Source organism: Harpia harpyja, chromosome 6 (assembly GCF_026419915.1).
Source record: "Harpia harpyja isolate bHarHar1 chromosome 6, bHarHar1 primary haplotype, whole genome shotgun sequence".
In the NCBI taxonomy this organism is placed as follows: Eukaryota; Metazoa; Chordata; class Aves; order Accipitriformes; family Accipitridae; genus Harpia; species Harpia harpyja.
In genome coordinates, this window is record NC_068945.1 from 56,516,500 (window position 1) to 56,543,846 (window position 27,347).

At 45.4% G+C, this 27,347-nt stretch overlaps 1 protein-coding gene across 2 annotated transcripts in view; it reads left to right on the forward strand.

Moving 5' to 3' along the window:
* The first annotated feature begins 506 nt into the window (after positions 1 to 506).
* Positions 507 to 27,347, forward strand: part of RELN (reelin) — a 307,068-nt gene continuing 280,227 nt past the window's right edge. For both annotated transcript variants that reach the window (XM_052789505.1, XM_052789506.1), the window contains exon 1: positions 507 to 1,019. In XM_052789505.1, coding sequence (XP_052645465.1) covers positions 791 to 1,019 — 229 coding nt within the window. In that variant the 5' untranslated portion in view covers positions 507 to 790. The remainder of the gene's footprint in view (positions 1,020 to 27,347) is intronic.

Below are 27,347 nucleotides of genomic sequence, written 5' to 3' on the forward strand. Positions count from 1 at the left end.
GGGCAGAAGGACAGGGGCTGGAGCAGAGGGACAGAGGGCTGGGGCAAAAGGGTGGATAGAGGGATAGAAGCAGAGAGACAAGGGTGGGGGCAGAGGGAGAGGGACACGGGAGCAAGGAGGGAGCAAGGGCAGGGACTCAGGTGTCGGGGGGGGGGGGGGGGGGGGCCGAGGGCAAGGACAGGGACAGGCGCCAGGGCAGCGGCAGCGGTAGGGACCCAGGAGCGGGGACAGGGGCAGAAGCTGGGGCGGGGACGCAGCGGCAGGGGCAGGGGCAAGGCAGGGGCAGGGCAAGGGACCCGGAGGCAGACAAAGGGCGGGCAGCGGAGCCCGGCTCGCAGCCCGCGTCCCCGCAGCGGCAGCACCGCGCACCGGCGCGCAGAGCGAGGAGCGGGAGGAGCGGGCGGCGGCGGCGGCGGCGGCGGCGGAGGAGGAGGAGGCGGAGGAGGCGGAGGAGGAGGAGGGGAGGGACCTTCCCCTCCCTCCCGCCCCGACACCGGGGGAAATAAATTATTCCCAGCCCTCGCGCTCCTAGCTCCGTGCCCCGCACCCCGGCAGCGGCAGGCGGGGACGGCGCAGCCTTCGGCGGGCGCGGAGGGGCCGCCCCTGCCCGCGCCGCGCTCCGCTCCGCGCCCCGCGCCCCGCGCCCCGCGCCCGCCTCCCCACGAACTCCCGCGGGCCGCGGCGGGGGGCAGCGCCCGCCCCGTCCCGTCCCGCCCCGTCCCGTGCGGAGCGGAGCGGCGCGGCGGCCCCGCCGTGCCCTGGATGCCCCAGCGGCGCCGGCGGCAGCAGCATGGAGCGGCGGCGGGGCGTCCCCGGGGGCTGGCCCTGCCTGCTGGCCGCCCTGGGTGCCCTCCTGGCGGCGGGCCGGGCGGCCGCCCCCCGCGCCCGCTTCTCGCCCTTCTTCTTCCTCTGCACCCACCACGGCGAGTTGGAGGGCGACGGCGAGCAGGGCGAGGTGCTCATCGCCCTACACATCGCGGGCAGCCCCGCCGCCTACGTGCCCGGCCAGGAGTACCACGGTAGGTGGAGGCGCCCGCCGCGCTCGGCGCTGCGCGTCCCCCCGGCGGCGGGCGGCCCCGGGGGGGTGTGGGGGGGTCCCGCACCGCGGAGCGGCACCCCCGGCCCCGCGGGGAGGGGAGGGGGGGGGCGCGGGGGGGCGGGCGCCCCGGCCGCGGAGACGCGCGGCCGTGTGCCGCGGCCCAGGTCAGCCGCCCCGGCCAAGGGCTCCTTGGGGCTGCCCGGCCGTGCGGGACTTTGTCTCCACCTGTCCCGGGTGGCCTGCGGGGAGGGCCGCCACCGCCCCCGTCGCGGCGCCGCTTCGCCCTGCCCCGGCGCGGCTCCTGCGAGGCGCTGCCCGGAGCCGGAGAAAATCCCGAGTCCCCCCTCCTTAACCGGCCCGGGGCCGGATCCAGACCCTCCTACGTCGCTGGAAGCCTGTCCCTTTCCCACTCCGGTGGCTTTCGGAGCCGGCTCGCACCGAGAGCATCGCCCCTTCCCCCGGTGGCTGCGCGGTGCCGCAGCTGGCGGCTGCCACTCGCGGGCCACCGGGACGTGTCCTCGCAAGGACCGCGGACCCAGCCTCGGCCGGGGCAGCCAGCCTGTTGCTCCCCGTGCAGGGAACGCGGGAGCCACGGGCGAGGGCGGCGGGTCGGGAGCTCACAGGTGGCTTTGAAGATGGGAGGTCGTGCCCGGAACTAACAAACCGACCCGCTTTTTGTAAACGCCCAGGCTGAGCAGAATCAACTAGAGCGGGCAAAGTTGTTCACGCAAGTAGGGTCTTTTCGTGACGTTTTGGGTGAGGGGCACAGCCCAGGGCTGACCGCGGCCTCGCGGGCAGGTACGCTGCTGTGGAGAACTGCGTTCAGCTGCAGAGTGCCCCTGCACACCAGCAACGGCGTTGTTCAACAGCCTTATCACCATTTCGCTGTAGAGAAAACTTCCGTGTGGGAAACGTTTTTTAATTCATAACCGTGGAAGACCGCTTGAAGGTATATTCACTGACCCTTCTTCCCTCTTTGTGTCTGCTTGAGGTTTTGCCATGCTACGTAATAACAGCTAATTCTGCAGTAAGCAATAAAAAGTCAGACGAAATAACAATATTTGTTTAAAGCACCTTGCTCAGAAACAGATACTGCGTAATGGTCCCTGGTAAAACTTCTGAGCTCGATACATTCCAGCTCAGAATTCAAGTTTTAGGTAAATCATTGAATCGTTGAGTTATGTGAAGATGCCGATCGATTTTTTTACTGCAAAGACAGAAAAAACCAAACACGTCAAATATTCATTTTCACACGACCTAAGGGCTCCCGAAATTTTTGCCCACGAATAACCTTTACCAATATAGTTTTACCAAATTCATAGGAAACTTTTGTTTTTAAAATATCGCTGTCCTTTTAAACAAACCACGTATGTAAATTATATGACTTCATCAGATGATTTTTTTTCCTTAGAGCCCCATTTCTTCCGGCCCGTAATACACACTCAGATCAGGTAAACTGCATTCAACCTGCTGAACCACGAACGTGCAGAGGAAGAAAAAGAAGCTGGACTTCCCATCTCGCACAATTTTGAATGCTGGATTTTTAAAAATACGCTTCAGGCACGTAAATAACAGAATCACCCCCTTTCCTCGCCGCTGCCGTGTTTTCCAGCGTGCCGCCGGTGTTTAAGCCCCGGTGCTGGTCTGGGGAGAGGGGCTTGTGGCGGGCGCGGGAGCAGGGCTGCGGGCAGGGCTGCCCGGCCGCCTCGGCCCTGCGGGCTGAGGAGCAGGGATGTGCGTGTTTCTCCGGAGATGCTCTTCTGCCTCTCGCCCTCTAAAAATGAGGTTTAAATTTTAAAATACCAGCTTGCAGAGAAACGCCCCAGCCGCGCGCCAGACCTTCCAGGTAGCCAGGGCTGGGTTCTCCGCCGCTCTTGTGCCTCCGACAGAGCGAAACGCGCCGGCTTCGAACGTCCCGCCGTGCCTCCTTTGGGTTTGGTTTTGGTTTTTTTTTACCGCCCCGGTCTCCCGGGGCGCCCGGAGATTTTGCGGAGCCGCCGCTGCCCCGGCTGCGCGCCGCTCGCCCGGCCCTGCGCGCCCCCGCTGCGCGCTGCGCGCCCGCCCTGCGCTTCTCCCCCCTCCGCGGGCAGCCCTGCGCGGGTGCGCGGCAGTGCGGCCCGGCCCGGCCCGGGCCCGTCGGCGAGGTGCTGGCCGCCGCGTCTTCCCCGGGGGTTCTGTGCCCGCCGCGCCGCCCGTCTGAAATTTGCGCCCTGGTTGCGCTGTTCTGTCCGCCAAGCGGGCAGCGCTGGCGCAGCTGCTCTGCCCGCAGCATCGTCGCTGTCAGCGGCCAGCGTCTGCCCCCGGGGGCTGCCAGCAGAGCGTTTCGGGGTGTCTTTTAAAGCCACTGTATCGAGAAAGAATAAACAAATTGGACGCGCCCAGGGGATCCCGCTAATTCTCACGAACGCGGGAGAAAGTCCACAGACTGAACTTGAAAACCGGTTTGTTTACACAGCACAAGGTGTAGGCACGCCCCGGCGCGCGCCAGCCTCGTTTCTTCTTTCTGTCTCGCAGTGGTCATTTTCTGCAGTTTTGTGCGTTGATTAAACGCTTACCTGTGCCAAAAAAAGACAAGAAGCGCTGCCTGATTGCTATGCACAGCGCAGCCGACGTACCCTTGAGCTAAGCACGCTTATTCAGTTAGATATTTTGAAATAGCTCATTTGAATATTTTTAAATATAACAATTATCAATGTTAAATATAGCACAAGAAAAAAAACCCAACCCAAAGTAGACAATCTGAAAAAAAGAATTTGAAGCGATCGGGGCTTTTATATAAGGCAGTTTAATGTTAACTGAAACATGCCAGTCTGCACTGGTTGAGCATTTGTCATTTAAAAATCAAACTTTAAAGGCGGTCTTGTGGGGACGCAGAGGTGGAGTTTTGAGATGCAGTACAAAAGCACAAGACAAAGGGACATTTACATATGTACAAAGCAAATTCACCTGCTCAGAGAGCATATAAAAATACACTGCTCCCACTCTTCACAAGTTCCAGTGATGCCCCGTTTTACACTTACTGCCCTCTCATTCAAGAGGGATGGGTGACAGGCAGCATCCAAGAGCATTGAGTTCAAAGAGGAGTGAATTGGATGAAACCATACAGCAAGGGCTGGAGGAGAAAAAATTCCGATTAAAAAAAAAATCAGCCGACAACTTGCTGTTAAAAATGAAGGCAGTAATATTCCCTACTTTGCATAGTTAAATTAGATACTTTGGGCTTTAGCACTTCTCCCCTAACCCTTAAAAATACTCCAGATTTGGCCCTATTCCCGCAATCAGTAAATATTTAAAAATGCATTCACTGATTGAATAGGACCAGACCTACGCTGCATATAAATACGCTCTTTTATATACAGGACTGACTTGATAAATTGGTAAACAATTTTATTACCTTTGGCAGACTTTTATTCCTTGAATTAGCTTATTTCAAATTTAATTAAGTCCTTGAGCTGGCAAAGCACTTAAGCACTTGCTCAAATGCAAACTGACAAAGTGTGCACTGGTTTAATGTAGGCACCTGCTCAGCTTCCTTCCAGCCAAGTGGTGGTCGCCTGTTTGGAGAGCTGCATCAGGGCCCACTTGGCTTGCTCATAGCTTTTCTGGTAGATAGCAATGCTCCCGTTTTCTTTTTCTCCTGGGCCTTCCACTGTAATCTGCAGAGCAGAATATAATTTCTTTAGGAAAAAAACCAACAACAGTATAAATTTTTATACAAGTTCTTTTGGGTTCATTTCCAATCTGCGGTCAATTTTGATTACCCATGTCAACGCGCCTTTGGTGCTGAGAGCGTGTACCATGATTTACAGGCAGATAAGTACATTGGAAAAGCATAAAGAAAAAAGGATAAACTTGACTGAACATTGAGTCTTCACTGCCCTTAATCACAGAAACCTAAAAATGAACAGTCAGATTATGTAGTGTTTAAAAAATACAAATGGATTACCTTTACACCATATTTTTCTTATCCCTTAGAATTTTTTTTGCTGTCACTGCAAGCAGTGCCTTTTTCCCAAGGTTTCAAATTTAGAACTTTTAGGAACAACTTTGAACTGTTTTCCCGTGATTGATGTTAAAACTCATCATTCGGCCCTTAAAATAGTTTTCTTTAATGAGACTTGAGTTTCTATTTCACTCTCCATTGTTTCTTTTTTTTTTTTTTTTTTTCCCCAGAACGGATTAACCTTCAGTCCCCAAATGTTATCAGTTTCCATCAATGACTGTTACTATTCTTAGATATACTGTATATTGTCTGGAACCATTGCTTTGATAGGTTGTAAAAAAAAAGTTTTCAACTATTTTAAGTGGTAGTTATGCACTCTTTCAGCACTGATAAAAAGTTGTTTACAGTCTGGCCAATTCCACCTTTGTTATTAACCGCTCTATATAAGAAATACAGATTGTGACTTAGTATCTGTTTTCATTAAGGTTACTTACATTTCTGGTACCCGCTTTATGTGGTGGGTATGTTCATTGCAAATTCTTATTGATCAGATTATTAAAAAATAAAAAGGTGTTGGAGTTCAAAGTGAGAGAGGGGAAGAGAGGAAATAACTGGTGAGTAAGCAGTGATGCTGGTTGAGGTATAAACCGGATTATAACTGAGCTGCAGAAACTCACTTATGGATACTTTCTCTACCAGTTATGCCAAAGTGTAGGAAGCTTTTTGTGAACCAGTAGAAGTAAAGAGTGCACAGGAGGTGATGTTAGTGATGGTGCATTGCTAACAGAAGAGCAGATTTCGGTCCGTGTTTTCCGGCATCAGCCTGAGAAGCAGGTCAGCTTCTTGAGTCTTTTGCAGGGTATTCCCTCAAAAACTTTCATCTCATCCACTTACAGCCTCCTCTGATCTTTGGAAGAATGGAGTCTTCTGTCATTTTTTGTTTTGAATTAAAGAGGCGTGGAGAAATTTTTGCTCATGGGAGGCCAGTTAGCTCCAGGGATTTTTCTATAACTCTTAAGGGACACTTAAATTAAAAATGTGAGGCTGGCAATAGGTAGCAATGGAGAGGGAGTTATTAAGAATGGGGAAGACCCTTGGTCTTCAGGTCTCTTCTTTCCTCTGAGGTCCCTAGCAATATCTTGCAGCTGCATAAGGGTTTCGTAGCACATAAAAATTTCATCTGGGGTCAGCATTTACTAAAAATGTCCTCATCCACCGAAGCCCCTGGAGTGCACCCTGACTGTGCTCTGCTGTATTTAGCATTTTCTTGCATAAAGTGAACTTTTGCAAAAGCAAGGCTGATTTCTGAATACTGTGGCCTGTTCTTTAGATGTTCTGCTTGAATTTATCAGATCTGAGCCTTACTTAGTGTGTTTTTGAGTGAACATGGGTTTCTAAATCTTGATGTTGGCCAATGGCTTGTCTATATTTCTGAAGCTTTTGTCTGGCCCCAGAGTTCATGTGGTGTGTCTTTGCAAATTTTAAAAACCTGTGCTTTTAAGGTCTCTTGACCAGAAACTGATGAAGGATGCCAACCTATAAAAGAAAAAGGTAGGCAAGGTCACAGCTGACAGCCTCTTACAAACTGTGTTTTGCTAGGGAAGACGCTTAATTTTAACGGGTTCAGCTGTCATCGCTCTAATTCGTGGGCCAAATCAGCAGTCAGCAGATGGCTCAGTCAACGATGTGGTCAGGCATGGGATTGATGAAAGGAGGTAGAAGGTCCGCAAAGGCCTAAATGAGCCTTTCTTGCAAATTTGCAGAAGAGATGTAATCTCTGGTTAAATCCTTTCTCCCCCCATCAGGGGGCTGCTCCCCCCTGCAAGGGAGACTTGATTGCCCCAAATAACAGAAATCAAAGTCAGCATGGCGTGCCGGCCTGACCCACATTTGTCAGGTGACATCTGACTGTAGGACAGAAACGGTATTGTTGGTATTATGGGTTTGCATAGGGCAGACTACGCTGGGCTTGTCTGTATACATTAAAAAATGATCTCTGCCTCAGTGAGTTCACCGTCCGAGGCCCAGAGCTCGGTGTGGGGGCTGGCGTGTGTGCCAGCTTTCCCATAGCACATCACCCAGCATTGAAGTCAAGGAAGAAAAGAAGCCTATCAATGGTGAAAGGGTGCAAAAATACTGTTTCAGTGGGGATATCGCACATATTTTCTGCTTTCTGAGCTTAAAGGAGATATTTTTTAATATGTATAATTTATCTGTGGGATTTGTTGCTAAAAGCTGCCCCTACTAACTGCTTTCAAGTCAAAATTTTTTTTAAAAAGATATTGTTTTTATAAATAATTAATAATTGTAATTAGATATAAATAGATGTATACAAAACAAGATATAAACCTTCTACTTCAAGACCTAAGGTGACCAGTAAACAACCTATAAGTAGGTTACTGTGCTGTGGTGGCATGTAGTACATTTCTCCAATGTTTCCCACATTGATTATTCCACCAAAACCGTGTTGGTTCATTAGGTAGAACAGAGCGAGACTGTCAGACCGGTGGCATTTCTCATTTTCCTTATTGTTCCCTTAATCTGGATTTTTGAAGGCCACTGCTATTGAAATACTGTAGCATTTTATTTGCATATTGACTGGTTGAAGTACAATTTTCAATCTGATCATAGCCGTGGTGATACAACTGAGATGGATTCAGATGCAACCTTTATTTGCTTTGTGTGTCTCATGCCCTACAGCTGTGGCTTAGAATTGTCATGAGTGTTTGCTGCATGGAGAGGGAAGGAAACGGCACTGTCTTACCTCTGAGAATAAGCAACCTTTCATAGTGGCCCTTGTTATGAGAATTTCAATAGTCTCTGATGAAAGGTTCAGTCTTTTTAACATGCTTCCTTTCTTTGTGCTAACATTTCCTGCCTTTTCATCGGGCATGAAAGGTGCACAGAGTGCAAATGTGTGTCTGGAATATTTGTGTAATTCCCACTTTCCCCCCCAGCCCCAGTTGTGACTAGCCTCTGGGATAAACATAGGACAAACTCTGACAGTGCAACTTTTAACATCTGTCAAAGCCCAAGAACAGATTGCTTGTGGAAAAGACTTCCCAGTTTGTCAGACGATGCCTTCTTCTTCGGTGGGCGGTTTTCCTCCATTCCCCCTCCCCTCAGGTCAGACCTTGAAAATGAAAGTCATAGCGTGTGTCAGGCAGTTTGCGTGGCGCAGGCTGGGCTGTGCCAATGGACGGTGGTGTCATGGAGGCAGAGATCCTCCTGGTCCATGCCCGTGGGACCTTCTCCCAGGTCCCCCCCAGTGCTCAGATGCCTCCCATGGTGACACCTTTTTTACTCTTTTCCTAAAGGGAAGAGCAGGGCCATGGAGATGGGTTTTTTTGAAGACTTTGTTTTGGTTTAATATATCTCTCATTAAGCATTTGCCTTAAATAAGGCAATGTCAGCGAGGTGTACGTCCTGCTTGGAGAGGGAGAACCGGGGTTTGCAAGGGGCATTAAGGCTTGTGCCCGTTTATTCCACAGTCTGGCACCAGGCATTACTCAGTCCTTCTACAGCTGGAGAGGTCCTGGCTGGGGCTGGAGATGGTACCCAAAGGCTGGGCACAGGGCCACAGGCTCGCTGCCATCATCTCCTGCAACCGTCTGGAGCAGCTGATGCCTCCCGGGCACCACAGTGTTTCCTGGGCAGCTGGGTTCAGCCGAGCTTCAGGCAGAGGCACCTGTGGGCTCGTTCTTCGTCTCACCAACCGCAGCATCACCTGTGTCCAGACTCCGTTTGGTGCAGTTGTTGGCTATTCACCCTCGTCCTGCCGCTGTCAGCGTGGCTTTCTGTTTGGGGAGACTGGTTGGTATATGTGGTTTTTGCATGCCAGTAGTGATCTCCACAAGGCTACTCTTCCTCCACCCCAGTGGGATCCTTGGTCTTCCTGGGGAATGAGGACATCCCTGACTGTTACCTTGTAGTGTTTCCTCACGACCTGTTGTAGGCAATGCCCTTTATGTGAACATCTCAGTCTAGAAAGCAGGAGGTGTTTGGGGGGACCGGACACGAGTGGCCTGTGAAAGTTGCAGAGGAGCAGGTGAGGAGTTCCCTGGACACTTTCCCAAAGGCTTTCATTGCAAAGGGGAGGCTGTTTTTCGCAGTCTTTGTAAGGTCCCTCTTGCCATATTTTTTCATCCTGGGAACAAAACAGAGGAGGCTGATCCCTGCTCCTCTCCAGGCACTTTGATATTAATATTGGTTGTGAGAGTTTCACAGGCATCTCTTCAGGGGGTGAAATCAATGGCGCTTTTCCAGCCCGCATCTGTTGAAGTTCAACCTGCAAGAGCCCTGAGTGACAGCAGGCGACAAATCCATCTCCCTTCAGGTGCAAGCTTCACATTACACTACCCTAAGTTTTCAAAAAAACCCCTTCTTTCAGACTTCTACCTTCTTCCTAAAATTTTGTGCGCTGCAGGTTTCTCTCTGACCTGTGCAAGTGCTTCAGTGCTGCCCGTTTCCCATGTCCCAGGGTGACAAACACCACAGGGTGTATCTAGCCCTGCGGCGGGACCAGTGCTCCCCACAGACCCTCTCTGGGAGGATGCCTTGCCCCGCTCCCCAAGAGGGAGGTGGTGTGCCAGCCTGGGGGACAGCCTGTCCCCACCTCCTTGCTGAAGGGCCGGGTGCCAGCAGGGGAGGACATCAGATGGATGGTGGCCCCGCATGCCTCTGGCCCCATCCCCTCCTCCCCTCCTCCTCTCTGCCTGCTCAGAGGAGGGAGCAGCTCCAGGGGAGAGTTCAGAGTATTTGGTTGAGCTGCCCGAGTAAAATTTGATTTAGGTTTGGTGGATGAGAAGTCTTATTAATAAGCCCAGCCTTCTGGGTGTAGGGGTTCACTAGGGGTTGGAAATATTTGTGAAGCTGCCGGTAAAACTACTGCTGTGTCTCCTCCTGAGGCAGAAGCCTTAGGGCATGCAGACGTGCAGGGTGGTCACTGGTTTCTCTCTTTGGTTTTGCAAGATACAGCGCAGGGGGAACTTCAGCGCCCTCGCTCTTCTTCAGCAGGGTGAGCAGATTAATCATCAGAGATTGGGCTGAAGAGCTGTGTGTGTTTCCCTGAATGGCATCTACTCACACATATGCATGCATGTCTATGGCTGCTTGTTTCTCACAGGAGGTAGGGCCGTACACATCGGGCTGAGGGGATCGAGTTATAAACCAGACTGAGACAAAATGCTAAGAGCTCTTGCACCATGCTTAGCAAAATTATGATTGCCTCAGATTAGCCAGAGTTATTTATTCCTCCCCATGTCTGCTTGAAGGATAGTTTTGTAAATAAACGGGTATGACGTGACAGAGCTGAAAGGCAAGAAGAGGGTCTGCCTGCCAACCCCAGATCTGGCTGTGGCTGTGTGTCCTCCTCTCCGGCTCATCGTTCCTTGCTGCCATGGGTGGCTGGACGCTGGCTCCTTTGTCCCCCCTCCAGTGCCTGGCCACCATGTGGCTGTACACAGAGCGGTCCAGCTGGTGAAAACCACACAGCGTAAGGGGCCTCACCGCTTCCCTCTTTCCATCCCCCTGACGTCATTTTGAGAGTGCAGTTAGATAATCAAAAGTTGGCAAAGAAAAACCCCAGTTCGTACAGGGAAATCCGTCAAACAAGCTCCCTTTCATGCACAGGCGTGCATCTGGGAACAAATGCTGTTTTCCCCTCCTTATCCTGCCGCACCGCAACCGCAGGCAGTTCCTGGCCTGTCCCAGCTTGCGTTTGAAGGGATTTGCGTGTTGGTTGTCCATGGGTAGTGTATGTAGGATGCTCCCTGGGAACGCATGGGGAAACTGTGAAAGTTGACAGTCTGTCCATGTGCTGTGCACATTATAGTGGAGAGGAGGGAAGGAAAAGGGAAAAGAGAGAGCACCTAACACTCACAAGCCGGAAGACTTGGAGAAATCTGGGAATATTCTTCTCTCTGTGGCTGGGAGGTACTTTGTGGTCACATTATTCAACATGTCTGGAAGTATACTAATAAATGAGTTAGCAAGGACACAGAAAATCAGCCTTCCTGTGTAGGTTGCCCATGCTCTTGCAGAGGAATACCCCGTGGCAGAGCTGGGTCTGCCCGTGGGTCCTGCATGGGAGTGCTAGAAGTGAAAGCAATGAGTAGGTGATCGGCCTTTTTAACATCTGAAAACAGCAGCACGACCCTCTGTGGCCTCTCTTCGTGTCAGGCCCTGGGATGTGAGAAGTCATTCATCACTCACGGGGCTTGGCAAGGTCTCCGCCGTTTGCCTTCCACTTCTCCCACTGCTCCCCAGGACAATACAACAGATAGGAAAGAACAAGAAATATAGATAATATTTATCTTTCTGGCTAAACAAGCTGTGGCTTCCAGGCCACAAAAACCTTCCAGTGTTCCTATTTCACAGAGGAAATGCGCTGCTAGAAAAAAAACAACCCTCCTTCCAGAATTAGACACATTCATCTGGACACTGGATGAAACAATTATCGATACCAAGAACTGCAGAGAGAAACAAAACAGCACAACTGGCCAAGGCAAAGATCCTGGTTTAACAAAGTGCTGCCCAGCATTGCAGCGCAGCAGCTTGTGGGGATGCCAGGTATCACAATTAAAGAGTCAGTACTATAAAGTGCTGTAAAAAAAAAGTTCCTAGTATGTTTGAAAAAAAGGATCTCTGGCTAAACTCCAGCGTTAAACATTTTTGTAGAGCAATTCTTCTGACTGGCCCAAAAAGACTGTAGCCTTCGGAACTTCATTCTGCTTAGTACGAAGACCGAAAACCTCTGGCAAATATTTTTATGCTTTCCAAATATTATAGTTGATTCGCTGATGACTGATACCCCATCAGATAGGTTTTCAAGTTGATAGTATTCTTGCATGAGACACAAGACTTTAGAATTGATTTGGCTGGAATTGCCATGTTTATAGTGAATTCATTTAAAATCTGGTTTTGCGAAGGATAACAACTGACAATGTATTTGAGTAGAATTTGGTAAATGTTTTAATGGAAAATGGGGAAGTGAAGCATTTGAAATATATTACTGATATTTTCAAAACGTATTTTTGATTTTTGGTTTGAAAAGGTATCTTAATTGTGAAACTGACTGTGAAAAAGAAAAAAAAGAAGTTGGCTGCATAATCAGAAAATGAGACTTTTCTGCTTGAACAAAATTCTTTATCTAATTTTTTTGGGTTCATTGAAGATTTTCATATTGACCTAACTGATATTTTAATTTATTTTTTTGTGCTAAACCCCTCAGTACTTCTCCTTTTATGTTAACCCAAGCTGATCTCTTTTTCTTTCTTTTTCTTTTCATTTTGGTCACTGAACCAAAAATCGAACAGTTCTACTTCTGACAAGTTGACCATTTAATTTCCGGCCACTGAACAGATCCGATTCAGACAAGTAACCCTCACCACTCTCCTCACATTTGTTCCCAAAATAAATTACAGAATAATCATTCGCTCTTTAAGGCACCAAAGTGCAGTTGGTAGCAATACTGACATTTCCAAGGTAACAAACTCATGTTTTCTATAATGATACCTGCGGTTGCTATGTGGCTTCTGATGTATACGTTGACCACATTTTCCTTTACATCTAGTCATTGTTCAGTTTTCTTTTTCAGCAGAAATCTTTTCCCTCATTCAGTGTTCAGTAAAAAAGGCTTAGAGGAGATCTGTCACTTGGCTCCTTCTGGATGTCTACAGTTAAAGGATATTTCTGCTTCCGAACTTGAAAACCTGTTATAATGCATCTATAGAATTGGCATTCATTTAACTAGACAAACAGGCGTTCATGTCTCTTAAGATTCTCTTTTTTTCAAGGAATAATATTTATAGGGCTGTCCTCCTCAAATAGAAATGAACAGCTCAGAGCAGACATGGAAATTGGCTTGGAGATGCAGGTTTATTTCATTCAGGGAAATGATTCCCTATGTTCTTCATTGCCCTGCTTTTCCTTCAACCTGTAGTTAATGCAGTTATGGAGTACAATGGAGTTACAGCGGAGCTGTGATGTTTGCAGAATTTGCCTCAACCAGCGGAGATGAAAAGGTGCGGGTTTGGCTGGGGCTGGCAGCACCAGTCCCTCCCCAGCCTCAGGCAGCCCGGATTACTCCAGTGAGCATCTGTGGACCTTTTCACTCAAAGAGATGTAAGTTTTGTTTCATCAAGTGGTAGCAGATGTTAGGGAGCTTTCATGCCATTCATCACCGAGGGAAAGCCAATGCGATGGCATCTGGCTGTTTTCTTAGTACAAATTGTTTTTTTAAACTCTAAACTGTCTTTGAGCAGCAGTGGTGGTGTATTACACACTGGCTACTCTTCTTCTGGGACCTTGCCCAAAACCCCAATGTCCAACTCCCCCCAAGTGCCTTTTTCCCAATCAGTGAGATTACAGTAGAGATCACATTCTCCTGCTATTCGCAACAGTTTCAATTCGAGAAAACACATCCTAAAATTATTTGCAGTACAATATTTCTTCCGACTGCACATTGCTAACTGCTAAGAAACACTATTGAGTGACTTGCACCGTAACTATTAACCTTTCATTCCTGATTTACAAAGCCTGCACTTGTTGCAGTTACCAAGTATTCTCTACATGCAAGCAGTCAGAAACAGGGAACCTTTTCTTCCTAATTGACGTATTTTCTCTTAGAGCACGTAGATTTGCTACGAAGTGCAGAACTCATGCAGATGCTAGTAAGCATAGTACCTCAAATCTTTACACTGGCCAAATCGTTGATAAAAATTGCATGTTCTGTCTGATGTCTTGGAGCGCTCCAGCTTTTAATGCTCCAAGGTGGAGGAGGACTGTGGTCCCCATGAGAGGATCAGTGCCAGCAAAACCCACAGCTCCTTGATGCATCTTGTAATATGAGTGATGACACAAAAGCTTTGGGCAGCAGGACAAGCTTTAACTCTACTCTCTTCTTGAAAACTTTACTGATTTACTCCTCGAGCCAGACATCTGGATGGCAGTTTCCACCCCTCTTGGGGCAGTGCTGCGTCGGGGCAAGCCTGACCCCAGCGTCCAGGTGCAGAAAGGTGAGGCAGAAGGGATGACCATGCATGAGGGAGCAGTCAGACTTTCAGTTTACCAGATTATTCCCCTCTTTTCTCCTTTTTCAAAGAGCTGGGCTCATTGCTCAGAGAATGTAGCTGGACTGACAGCTTCTGTCTAGTAACTCCCCCAAAAACTGCTAGGCAGATGTATCGGTAGGAAAAAAAATGCCCCGGTCAAACGATCTGGATGACGTTCCAGCTGCGTGCCAGTTCCGTTCTCATCTCTTCTGCTGAATTTAACATGTGTTTATTATGTTTAGCATGCAGAGTGGTTGTAATGAATTTGAATTAGAGGGGAATCATCTTCTTTGTGCTTTTTTTACATCAAGAACACTGTGCTCTGGTATAAAGAGAGATTGATGCCTTTGTAATTAGCTAGACCGGAATTTCATGGCCTTTTTGGTTTTTGCTTTTACCTGCTGGTACCTTGTATAGGTATTTACCATTGAGGCAAACCAGGAATGAATGATAATAACACATCACATTTCTTCTATTCCTCTTAACAATTTGGAAATGTTTAGGTATAATGAAAGTATAATAATACATTTCTTTTAGTTATACACTTCAGAGCATATTCCATGATGTCCTTTGTTACATACCTGGCTGTTTTGTTGCTTCTTGATCTTTTCTGTTGCAGGCAATCAGATCGCTGCTGGGATAAATAGTTATACATGTTGGGTGGCTAATCATTTAATGTGCTCTTTGGAATCAGAAGAGGTGCCACAAGGAAACATATGTGAGTGGGGTGGCAGAGATCTTAATATATATTTCAGGATCCTGGGTATTTAGCAGCTGTTTATTACGCTTACTGTCTGTGTCATGGCAGGCCTAACATAATTCCTATCATATGCCAAAAGATAGCCCGACTGTCTGGTGTCTTGAAAATCCCCCTTTAATATCTCCCAGGAAGACCACATTTCTGTGACTTAGATCTGGCTTAGGTTTTGTATTGGTGGGGGCACCTTTTATGTGGTACAAAGCTGGTAATATATTGGGCAGGAATTAGGAATTACTGGGACATCTCCCAGTTCTGCTTAGAGAAAAAGAAGAGTCCTGTGATATGCTTAAATATAAACTTACTTAAATGGACCCAAAGGCTCAGGCTCATTTTTACTTTCCAAGAGCACAAAGCGGTGGAAGGATGCAAACATAATTTAAGTTTTTGTGACTTGTTCACTGTAGGAATACCTTTTGTTGAATTTATAGCCTGCAAAATCCCATGTTATTTGAAAAGCTACAAACTGGAACACTTCCCTGTGAGAAACAGAGGAAGAAAGAAACGTTTCTCAAACTTAAAGCAGGATTTTTACATATTAACTATAAATATCTTGCAACTGTCTGATTTGCTTTTAAATAAAATAAAGCCGCTTGCTGTCTCTGCAAAAATGAATTGGGGAAAAGGATTTATCCAGGGTAATTCAGTCAGATGAATGGAGAGATATGTCCATCACCACTAACGGGACGGTTATTCCTTCTAAATATAAACTGATAATATTATATATTAGAGGCTTGATTATACCGTTAAGAAGATTAGTACATTTAAACAGAAAATAAAGGCTTATGTGCCCTAAATGTGAAATGAAAAGGAGAGAGTTTTATATATGGTAGTATCACAACATTCAGTACTTTTGAACAAGGTATTTTCCCCATGAAAATACCTGTAAGGAATAATCACTGCATGCTGCCTCTGGGAATAGGTGGGATGCCTTAAATCTGATCTCTTTCAAAGTGGTGATTTAAACATATGCAGGTATTAATCTTGGCATATTTGGGTGTGTTTATTGGAGTAGGCATGATGATTGGATGTAATCGTGTCTGCAAGGGCAGTTTTCCGGCTCATCCATTTTCTGTAAACGTTTGGGCCATTTCTAATTGCAGAAATGGTGGCACATCTATAAAAAAATGTGACAGAAGGGAAAAAATGGTTGATGATGCCTCTGTGATATTTCTGTGAATCAGATATATGAGTTTAAAATATTTAAAATATATTAAAGATTTCAGTGTCTTTTAATATTGTGCTTGACTTTACACAGTACCGTCTCTAAGGACATAGTAGCTGAATCTTTTGATGGTATTGAATTTATGACAGTGAATTTAAGACTTTTGTGCTCATGTCATGAAGCTTGTTAGGTAGTGTTTAACATGTCTCCTTTTTCATTTTTATTTTTTTGAAATTCTTGTTCTTTATAAGCTAGTAGTTCTTCTCAGTGAAAGATTTATAGTGAGGATGGGGGAAGACTTGATCCTTTTAGTTATCTTCCTGATAGATAGCACTCCTTGATTTCCTTTTATGCACCTCTCAAATTAGATATTCTGCACCTTAATCACAACACCATCTTACTTACTTTATCTTTTAAGAGTAAAAGCACTACGATTATAGATTAACTTAGAAATATTACAAGACCTTCTGCCTCAAGGCTTGTCTTTGTTTCTGACTCAAGCATTGCTCCCTGGTCAAGTCCTGTCCAGAGGAAAAAAACACCTTAATTGAATCCAGCGGGGGCTGCAGTTTGAAGCGGCTGGTGTGTCCCGAGGCAGAGCTGGAGCTGGTGTGAACCCACAGCCCTGCTCCCGCCATGGGCTGGACACGGGCTGACACCACGCAGGCACCAAAAGTGCTGTGCAGGTCAAAATTAAATGCTTGCACTTCGGAGGGCAAATCAAGGAGATATGGACACCCAGGTATGTTGAGCGCTGGCTTTTCTACCCATTGGTTTCTGAAGACACCATGCAGAGGGGTGCCAGCCCCCCTGAGCCCGTCTGGCTGCAGGTAGCATGTCCGCCTGCCTGGTGCTGACAGTGCTTGCTCTGGAAGAGGAGGTTGGGTCCGGCCTGGGCTGAGATGCTCTGAATTTGCTGCCCTGCTTCCCCAGCGAGCTGGCCGGTGCCACGGGGAAGGGCTGCCCGGCCCCTCGTGTTCCGGAGGACAGGCTGGGGACACAGCCTCACCCATCCCTCCTTCGGGGCTGGAAGCTCAATGTAAAGCCTGGCCATTCCTGGGACTGTGTATGCTTTTTGCACTACCCATTTAAACTCTTCAAACCCATGTTCTCTAAAATACTAAAAAAAAATGAACTTTGCTAGCTTTTACATATGTACAAGAGCTACCATCCTTTAAACACTAAACTTCCGTTTACACATGTTATTAGGACCACTGCATAGTAATGTCCATAATATTAAAATGGTCATGTATGTATTTATTGCTTCTGTTGCTTTGGTGCTATTTTCATTGGCATAGCAAGATGTTGTAGACCAATACGCTAAATAAATGTTCTGTACATTGCTGTGGTGTCGTTGCCTTTTCTGCATGCTTATGCTTGCAAATAAATGTATTTGTCCCTGAAGCAGATTTATGTGAACAGACTCTTTTCTAAGGCACTCTCAGTACGCTGTCCGTCCTCCTCCCTTTTGAATGTGTTGGTTAACTTCAGTCAAATGTAACGTAGGGATACAGGTCTCAAAGATGCTAGATACCTGAAAGCTTGATGGAAATCAGTGGCCAGAAGAGGGAAAAGACCCAGGGTAATGCCTTCACCGAAACGAAAGACAGTCAGGTGAGCTTGGCTATTTATTAGCTCCAGGAGAACTCATGCAGAGAGGCACCCTGCACATGCCGCAGGCACAGAAATACCTTGGTAAGACTCTGCTATACCCTACAGTCACTGGGGGATTTAGCAATAAGGCACTGATCCCTACTGAAAACAGTTTTTATTTCCCCACTGAAAAGAAAAACTACTCTACTGCAGCATCTCCTGTGGATCCCAGCCACAGAGTGTTGGGCTGCTGAGCCATGTGGCCCTGTCCCGGCCGAGCAGAGGTTGGCAGTGATGGGGGGAGAGGCCTCTCCATTGGGATGTGCACAGATGAGGGACAGCAGGGGTCCCTAGGGGGACGGGAGTGCCCCAGCACGGGCTGCCTCTGCTCCCACCCTTGCTGCAAAGCCCTTAGGAGCAGCAGTGGGTTTTAGGTTTCTAGTCATATCTGGGAGATAATTTGTTGTCCTGGACGCATAACCAGTTCTTCTGGTGACCATCACAAGTCAGTGGCTTTTAAGCCAACAGCTGATCTAGTCCCTGAAGTTTTTTTCTTTGTCTCCGGATTAAAATCAGTGGCTTTTAAGCCAACAGCTGATCTAGTCCCTGAAGTTTTTTCTTCGTCTCCCGATTAAAGAGGAGCTTTCTGTAAAGGGCACCCTCTGCAGTTGCAAAGCAAGAGCGTAGTGATCCCTGTGGGAATAAAGTCTCAGAAGAAATAGGACGAAGGCAATAACACAAACCCTCTGTAGACCTGTAGGGCTGAACTGCAGTAGTGTAAGATGGGTGGAAGGTGTCTGAGGGCACTTGTTCACCCCCTCACCTGAAGCCAGCCCTGGGGCAAAGCCCTTCCCGGGCACCGGCCCCAGCAGACACAAGTCCAGGACCAGGTACAGCGAGATGTGAGAGAATATCAGCCATAAGCAGGTTATTTCTTTGCCTTTGATGAGATTTTTATTGTGGTTAGTAAAATTCTTCCTATCAGGTCTTAACTTTTGTGCTGTGCTCCACGCAAGTGTGCTTAAGTATTAGATGATTTATTTCTATATTTTCATTTGTCCTCCATGGGAATGACAAAGATTTTAATGTAGTACAGAAAATCCTTTGAGATTTTCAAATTAGAAAAGCTCTACTGGAGTCCTTTTTTTTCAAACATAAAATGATTTGTTTGTGACTCTAATTGATGATATGCTCATGAATCCCTTGAGTTAAATAAAGTGAGTCAGGTAAACAAAGCACTTTGTCTTGCTCATATTCATTCTTGGAAAAACAAGGCTAAAACACGTCTGTAAAGTAATTAATTTGAATCAGTTTTACCAAAAAGAAACACTTCTACTGGAATGGCAATATTTAAATTTTGTGCATCATCCTGGGATCACTTTAATTTAATTTTTGTATGAAATTTGCATTTGGGTCATATTCTGTGCTGGTGGAAATGGGATCGTGACTCCAATGGGTGAAATGTTATCAGCGTGGTCCTGATGAGTGGAGAATTTGGCCTTGAATCGAGTCATTATGATATCACACAATGTCTAAGGCAATTCTAACAGAGTATTTTAGGCAAAAGCAGTGATACCACAGAAGCATGCTGGCTTGAAGTCCAACACTGATCAAGACACTACTTTCCAATTTCTCTTCCTGCAATCTGCCTGCCCTCTGCCAGCCACTGGTGTGTGATTAATTGACTGACACGAAGTCTGTTATTTACATTGCAGGTATATTGTAAGTAGACTCCAGGTGAAGCTCACAGCATGCTGCATATTTACCACCATATGTTCAGGAGGTTGTGAACAGAAAAAAGTAAGTCTAAAGCCAGAGGAGGTATTAGATGACACAATAGAAAAGCTAATTATAAAAGCCTTCAAAAGCAGTCCCTGCTTCACCGTTTGATGTCCCAATATGTAATTACAGAGAACTAGGAAATAAGGGAAGATAATAAAAGGAAGATAATAAAGGGAAGATATAAAAACCAGGGCATGCTAGTTTGTGAGAGAAGAGAAAAACAGAGCTCCCAACCCATTTCTCCTTTAGCTGCTGGAAATGAGGGAGGGCTGTGAAAGGGGGTGGAGGGGGCAGGTGTCCTGGACAGTATAGGCAGGGGAGGTGTGAGCTCAGGGGGAATGGGCAAACTTTGTCAGTGCCTTTTTTCTGGTGCAAACTGGTGTTTCACTCTCCTGAGGGGGCTTTGCACCAGGTGGGATGGCCAGAAAGGGAGCGCTGAACCTGGCAGCTGTATCATCCCTATTGGCAAGCAATAATTTGTTCCCTTTAAGCAAGGACAGCATGGGATAAAATCACCCCACAGGATGCCACCCTTATTTTAAAGCCCATTATGGGCTGCCTGTGCAAGTAGAAAATCTTGCTCTGCATCTGTTGCTCTTGCCCATAATAATGTATATATTTTCCTTGCTATTTATATCGCTTCTGAGTTAGGCTTCCTCTATAAGGATTACAGTGTGTCTCCTGTTGTTTCGCAGAGTGGCTGGTAAGAGTAGTTTAGTAAGGGTTATAATTTTCGATAAAATAGAAGAAAAGTATGTAACTAAATCTTAGCCTCAAATCTACATTTATACTAAATCAATATTTCTTAGAAAAATAAAGGTGCCCTGCAATTCTCTTAGCTACACATGCAGTAGGGAGTTGGGGGTCAGGATACTCTTGGTCAAATGATGCAGCTTCTAACTGGCTGTTACAGGAAGGTGCAAGCAATGCGGGGGGCTGGAAATGACAGCTCTAATTTTGCTCCGGGGCTGGAGGGAGGATGTCTTCACTTGTGCCTCAAAGGGCCTTCCCCAGCACACAGCTCAGTTATATGGTCGGTAAGCTGATTAGAGGATTTGAAACCAATCATCCAAAAATGGTTGATGCCAGCCTCCAACTGACACATCAACTTATTCTCAATGAGTGCAAAGACGAGATACATTTCAAATTACAATTTTGTAGAAGTGTTTAAAAATGCCTTCAGAAGGTGTTTCGTAGTGAACGGGGTGAGCAGTCAGCAAACAGCTCTTTAATATACCTTTGTGTCTGTTCTAGCTGATGCTGGAGGCTCGTGTGGTGCCTAACAGTGCTTGTGTGCTGTGCCTGCTTGTGTGCCATCCTGGCGTGCAGCTGGGCTCAAGGGGATCAGGGGTCCCCTGGGCTCCCTCTTCTTGGGAGGCAAGAAAGATGTTCACTCAGGAAGAGAAAGTAGGAAAACAGAATTATGTTGGTTCAACGAGAGGACAAGTTGGAAAAGGTGCCAAGAAGATTGGACACTTAGAGTATCTGCTTGTTTACTCCTCACTTTCCTTTAAAGAAACACCCAAAATTCCCAAGTAAAAAAAAAAATCCCAAATTCCCTCTTCGAAACTTAATTCTTTGCAAAATTTCAGTTTCTTAGCAGATTTCCAGCCTGACTTTGCAACAATGATTTACGCAAGTAACCCTGTGGATTTTACTAGAGCAACTGGAGTCAATAAGGTTTACATGTGAATAGAAGTCCACAGAACCTAAACCATAAAAATTCCAGAAATTTATTTTTTTAGTGTTTTGCTATGAATCATTACTGGATGATTACATATGTATTTGTCCACGGTACATAGATGGTTTAATGTTTAAGGCATAAACGTACATTTTCTTACATTTATAATTACATTCAGAATGGAAAATTTGCATTGATAAAGCCTTGCTTTAAATGTATCCGCTATTGCTGAAATTAATATACACATTATAATATTTATTGCCCATTAAACTTCAAAGGCATTTTTCAATTGTTTAAAAAAAAATGTGTTAGAGAAAGCACATAAAATGGCAAAGGTGACAAAGAGACTAGCCATGAGCAGAGAAGCTCAAGTTGGCAGCCCTGCACCCCTCAGCCTGGCCATGGAGGTGGTTGGGTTGGAGAGAGACAGCTCCTTTCCTTAGCACCTGCATAGTGCTGAGCACTTATGTATGTAGTTATCCATTTCTGCTTTAACCTTGGATAAAGCTGTGATTCAGCTTCCTTCACTGTTCCTGCAGGCCCTGCTCTCAGTTTCCAAGACACCAGTCTTGAAGTGCACGATGATGTGCACTGCCTCATACTTTAAATGCCCATTGCGTGTGCTAATGACTTATTCAAAAGTTTCCAGCACACGTAAGCACAGATGAAGTTAATGGGAATCCTGGTGGTCAAAATCTTTGCAAAATTCAGATTTTAGATATTTCTAGCTGGAGGCTCAAAAACTTAGGGCCCTGAAGTTAGCTGTTTACAAAACGTCGTACCTGATTTCTCCTGCCTTTGCATACGGTGTGCACTGAGAAGGTGTTTGTAACAGACCTCTGTTCTTCTTGTATAAAAGCACTTTCAACTGGTCTGACAATGTATTTTGGTCTGACAATGATTACTGAGTGCACCCTGAACTCAGCTTGCATAAGATATAGTGTCTTCTGTAAAGACAATAATTCTCCATTCGCCTCAATGACATTTTCCGATGTCTCAGTCATTTCACAACCATATCATTACAAGTCTTTGGAGTGTACTTTATAATGTCAAGTTTAGCACAGAAAAAGGTGCGGTATGTTTAAATTCAGGTGCCTTAGAAACATTACAAAGTCAAATAGAAGAAAACTACAACAGCTTAAGTCTGTAGAGACTTTGTTACAAATGCAAAATGAACATAGTGCACGATATACCACCATTTAAAGGTTAAAGAAATTAAGCCAAAACCCATGGACACTGAGACAACCTCAACATAGCAAGACATGCTACATTGCTCACTCCTGCACCCAGGAATTGTACCTTCTGCAGCAGAACCTGAATATAAAGAGTAATTAAAATATAAACTCTATCTCATGATGTAGGTCTCCATGCTTTTCTTCCAACTGCACTGCAATCTGTGAGGCACCTCCTAATCTGCCTGGTAGGATAGAGGTTTTATATGGATTCAGTGTGACCTGGAACTTGGTGAACAAGGAAACAACAAAGAATCTCAAGGTGTAAAAAAGGGGCACAAGTCTTCTGCTATCGTGCTGGGGACTTCCTCTCCTTCCTTGGATTGTGGTTTGAGAAAAAAGATTTTAATTCACACAGAGGACTTCTAGGGGTTCCTGGCATCCTGCTGGTGGGTGAAGTACCAGCAATGTCTGACACAGCAAGAACTGTAATTTTGGGAGTCCCCAGGGAGTGTTGTTTTCTTTATATCCACATATGGGCAGAAACCTTCTGTTTACAGGAAAAAAGCTTTTTTTGGAGTTTTCTTCTCAGAAAGCTCCCCTTCTGCTTGCAGTTCTGCCCCCCATCTGAGGGAGGAGAAAAGCAGATTAATACTATGTGAATTTCTCAAGGAGTTTCCTTAAATGCTACTGTCCTACAATGGGACAAAAGTCAGAAGATTACTTACTTTTACATCAGAATAAAACCTCTGGTCTAGAGACAGCTGAATGTACAGCTGAGACTTGCATGGGCCTAACCTGCTCCAGGAGCCCTCTTGCAACACAGGATGTGTTCCTGCACCTTCTCTTTCTCTTATTCCCATCTCAGTCTTCTTGATGATGCCATGTTTTTTTTACTACATATAGTACCTTCATAATTTGATATTTTATCCTTTTTGGGAGGGCGAATTATTCGCAAGGTACAGCATAAACTTGTGATTTTTCCCCAGAAATTAGAATACAGTTTTATTTGTAAATGAAAAAAAAAAAAAAAGATCTTTATCTGCTTCTAATCACAGTATCATTATTACTTTTAAAGGATAGTCCATGTTTGCCTGGATAGTTTCATGTATGATAGTCATAACTGTGTAGGATAGTGATTTCTTAAGTGGTTATGTCAAGAAGCTACTGATTAAAGCAAAGGTTGTCCATTACCAACAGAAAGAAAAATTGGAAACAACCCCACAAACAGCTCCCTTCTCCCAGTAGTTCACTGAGGGGAATTTATGAGCTCAGTTCCTTGTGGCTTTGTGTCTTGAGCTGGGATTAGTCCTCCTCTGTTGAGGCACCAGCTTTGAGTGGGGGTTTTCCTGCAGCTGGAGCACGCATAATGTCTTGGGCCGTGTGGGTTCTCTGGTGTCTACTAATGTGGCTGCGACAGCCTTCCCCTCCCTGGGGAATGAAGGGGGCCGTGGGCCTTTCTCACATCACTGATTTTTCAGAGGATTAATAGAAGCGTAGTAGTTTTCAGATGTTTGCCTTTTTGTTGTGTTTAGTTGAAATCATATAGTGGGATCAACAGTTAGTGAGAGAAGTGTTGAGGAAAGACGCTTGTGGTTCTGTTATGCTGTTTTCTGTATGGACATGAGACTTACCCAGTATGAAATGTTCCTTGCTTGACTGCCTTCTCTTAAATGAGAGGAAGCAGAACAGCCGTGGAAAAAACTCATGTTCAGATTTAAAAGGAAGCTACAAGAGTAGGTAAATAAAATAACATTTCAAATGTGAATATGTTCTGATGGGACATACAGAAAGCTAAGGTGGGACAAGGAAAGAGGAAGAAAAACCTGTGATCTACAAATTACCTTGAAGCCAATAAATACATAGAGATGTTAAAGACCTTAATCAAAATCTGTGTCCCAAAGTGAAAATTTTAGTTTTACTTGTGCATCTTACACGAGGACACTGATGTAATTTGCCTATATTGCTAAATATTTAGCTGTCTGGTGATATTAAGTGAAAGAGCAAGGTTACCCTATCAAAATTGCCATGAAAATTTGACAGCTCCAATAGAAAAATCTACCCTCCTCGACCTTCACCATGATGACTTATGTTAATGAAAAAACTAATAATATTTTACTTAGCTGTCAAATGGCCCTGGGCAAGTGGCTGAGTAGAGTTTTACAGGCCCGGGTGGAGAATATTGAAGAGGAACAGTCTTTTCATATAAGAAGTAAGACTACAATCATTGGGGGCAGGGGGGAGAGAGACTGGGGAATAAAGAGAGGATGAGAACTTGGCCATATGTAATGGCTGTATAAATTTAAATGTGTTCTCTGAGGTGTCTGGGTACCTGTAGTGTGATGGACATATTTAGTAATAAAAATGTGGTTATAGTAATTGTCCTTCATAGAATACTGAGCTACCTGGTATTTTAAAATTCATCGAGGCCATTTTTAGGACATTTTTTCACATTTTGGAAAACCATTTTCTGAGCACTTGTACCAGAGTGGAAATAATTCCACAGCCATCTGACATATTATTTCAGTATGAAACTTTTAAAGTGCATTTTAGTTTTAGTATTAACTTGCCTGAATTTTAAAGGCATTTCATCCCTAGAAGTAACTAAATGGGTAAACCAGTTAACTGCAGGTGGTTACATTTGCTAATCAGATGGATAATTATTACACATTGGTAAAAGAAAGACAGCTGCAATTGCTGTAGAAGATTGTTAGAAAATTTTTAGCATAACAATGAACTGCAGCACCTGCCTTTCCAATATGCTTTGCAGTTACACCACTAGTATTATTTCCTTGAACCCCCCCATAGCACAGAAGGATCTAGACAGTGCTCTAGCTGTAGCTAGAAGACAGTTTCATTTTAAATGCCTCTTTGTGCTTGCTTACAACTTTCCAACAACCTTACCTTTTTGATCAATGTTTATTAAAGCTTTGCTTTCATTAAAATGGTGCACAGATGTTTGGCAGACTTATGTATGGCTATTTTATAATTACTGGTTGATTTGAAAAAGATTTTCACTTGCTGAAAGAAAATCAGGTTCCAAATCAGTATTTTAAACTTGTGCAGTTTTCAACTCATTTCTGCACATGTGTAACTCATAGACTGCCTGCTGGGACCTTCAGGTTTCCTCCCTTTTATGATTAGATTGGTAATAAATTTGAAGGAATTTGGTTTGCAAGAAAGATGCTTAGTTATTTATAAATCACTAGTATGTCTTTGTTGTGCTATGTATATGGTATTTATTTCCATATTTGACTTATATATGCGCACATCAGTCACTTCCCATTCCCCCTTAATTTAATTTCTGCCAATCCCTGCCTTAGTATATCCTCCAGATACTGCAGTCTGGCAAAGAAAGTGCTTGTGTCACCCCTCACACATGGCAGGTGTAAAGCAACATCCATCAATGCAAATTGGTGAGGATTTTGTATTTGTGAAAGCTGTGCTATCCTTGCTGTTTGGATCTATTCCACTGGCCGTTTACCATTCTTCAGGTGAATTTGGGGAAAGCACACTGAACCTGCTGTAATTTGTAGTGATGTATTTTTTCCTACATCTGCTCTTTTACCTTTACAACCACAGTTCCCATCTTTATTATCTGTAGCTTTTCAGTAACAGTTTGCAAACGGATGGACTGCTGTCTCAAGTGTAGTGATACGACAAGGGGTGATGACTTTAAACTGAAAGAGGGTAGATTTAGGCTAGATGTAAGGAAGAAATTCTTTACTGTGAGGGTGGTGAGGCACTGGAGCAGGTTGCCCAGGGAGGTTGTGGATGCCCCATCCCTGGAAGTGTTCAAGGCCAGGTTGGATGGGGCTTGGAGCAACCTGGTCTAGTGGAAGGTGTCCCTGCCCATGGCAGTGGGGGTTGGATCTAGATGATATTTAAGGTCCCTTCCAACCCAAACTGTTCAATGATGCTATGATTGAATATCCAGGGTATTTACCCATGCTAAAAGGTAAGAAGCCTTACAAATATTTTCATTTTGCTCTCTGTGCTTCACAGAAAGCTGATTCTCCATACTTCTCTACAGCTTATCAGTATGGCGTGATACATTGCAATATAATTTCTTATTTGTGATTGTTGGTTTGGAGACTGAATCCTAATGCTCACAAAGAACTATCTGCTTCTCCGTGCTTAAATGTAAAACCACTGGGCTGGGACAAGTGCATGAGAGGGTCTGAGATCCCCCTTTATCCTTACAGCTTTCCCACACTAGCATTTCCTACATCTGCTGTTTTACCTTTACAACCACAGTTTCCATGTTTATTATCTGTAACTTTTCAGTAACAGTTTGCAAATGGATGGACTACTGTCTCAAATGCACTGAAATTTTAGCAGCTAAAATTCCCCTGAGATCTTGGGCCTCTGAAGAGGGTTTAGCCACTCTTTGCCCTTTCTTGCTGCCTTTTTGCTTCTGCCTGGGGAGACATGAGACCACAGCTCGCAACGGGCAGTTGTTTAGGGACCTTGAGGAGCTACATCTCAACACACTTCATTTTTAATACATTGGGCTTTTATTGTCTTATGAGAGTTTGGTGAGGTTTTTGCCATCCTTAAATCTGAACAGGGTATTAGATCGTGTACTTGCTTAACTGTCTGAATCTTTTTCTCAAATTCCTATCAGCTCCAATCAAATCTTATTTTCCCACATTTCAAGGGGACAAATTATCTCTCCAGCATTGTCAGCAACAGGCACAGCCAATTAGGGGTTCACTTTCAAGCTTTCTTCCTGTGTCTACTGAAACAATAGCAATGTCTAAGCCAGTATCCACCATTCTTTCATTTGTAGTCTGTATTACGTACTGGAAAATTTCCTTTCTCTGATATTGGTCTGCAAGTCCAAATTAACCTGTGTAGATACAAGTGTTGTTCTGTAATAATTTGGTTTTTTACTCCGTATTTATGCTCTGATACACCAGGAACAGAAGTTTCTTCAGGCCCTCTGTAATGCAGATTTGCTGTTTTCTTTTCCTCTCCTCCTACCCCTGGACTATGTCTGGCCAACTCAGACTAGTGGCCTTCTCCAGGACTTGCATGTGGGCATTGCACCACATGTGGATGTTAATATCATTGTCCAGAGGCAGATGTACCTAAAAAACACAATGAAATTCATATCCAGGGTTATTTTTTCCTAATACAACCACTTCTGGTGGTTCTGG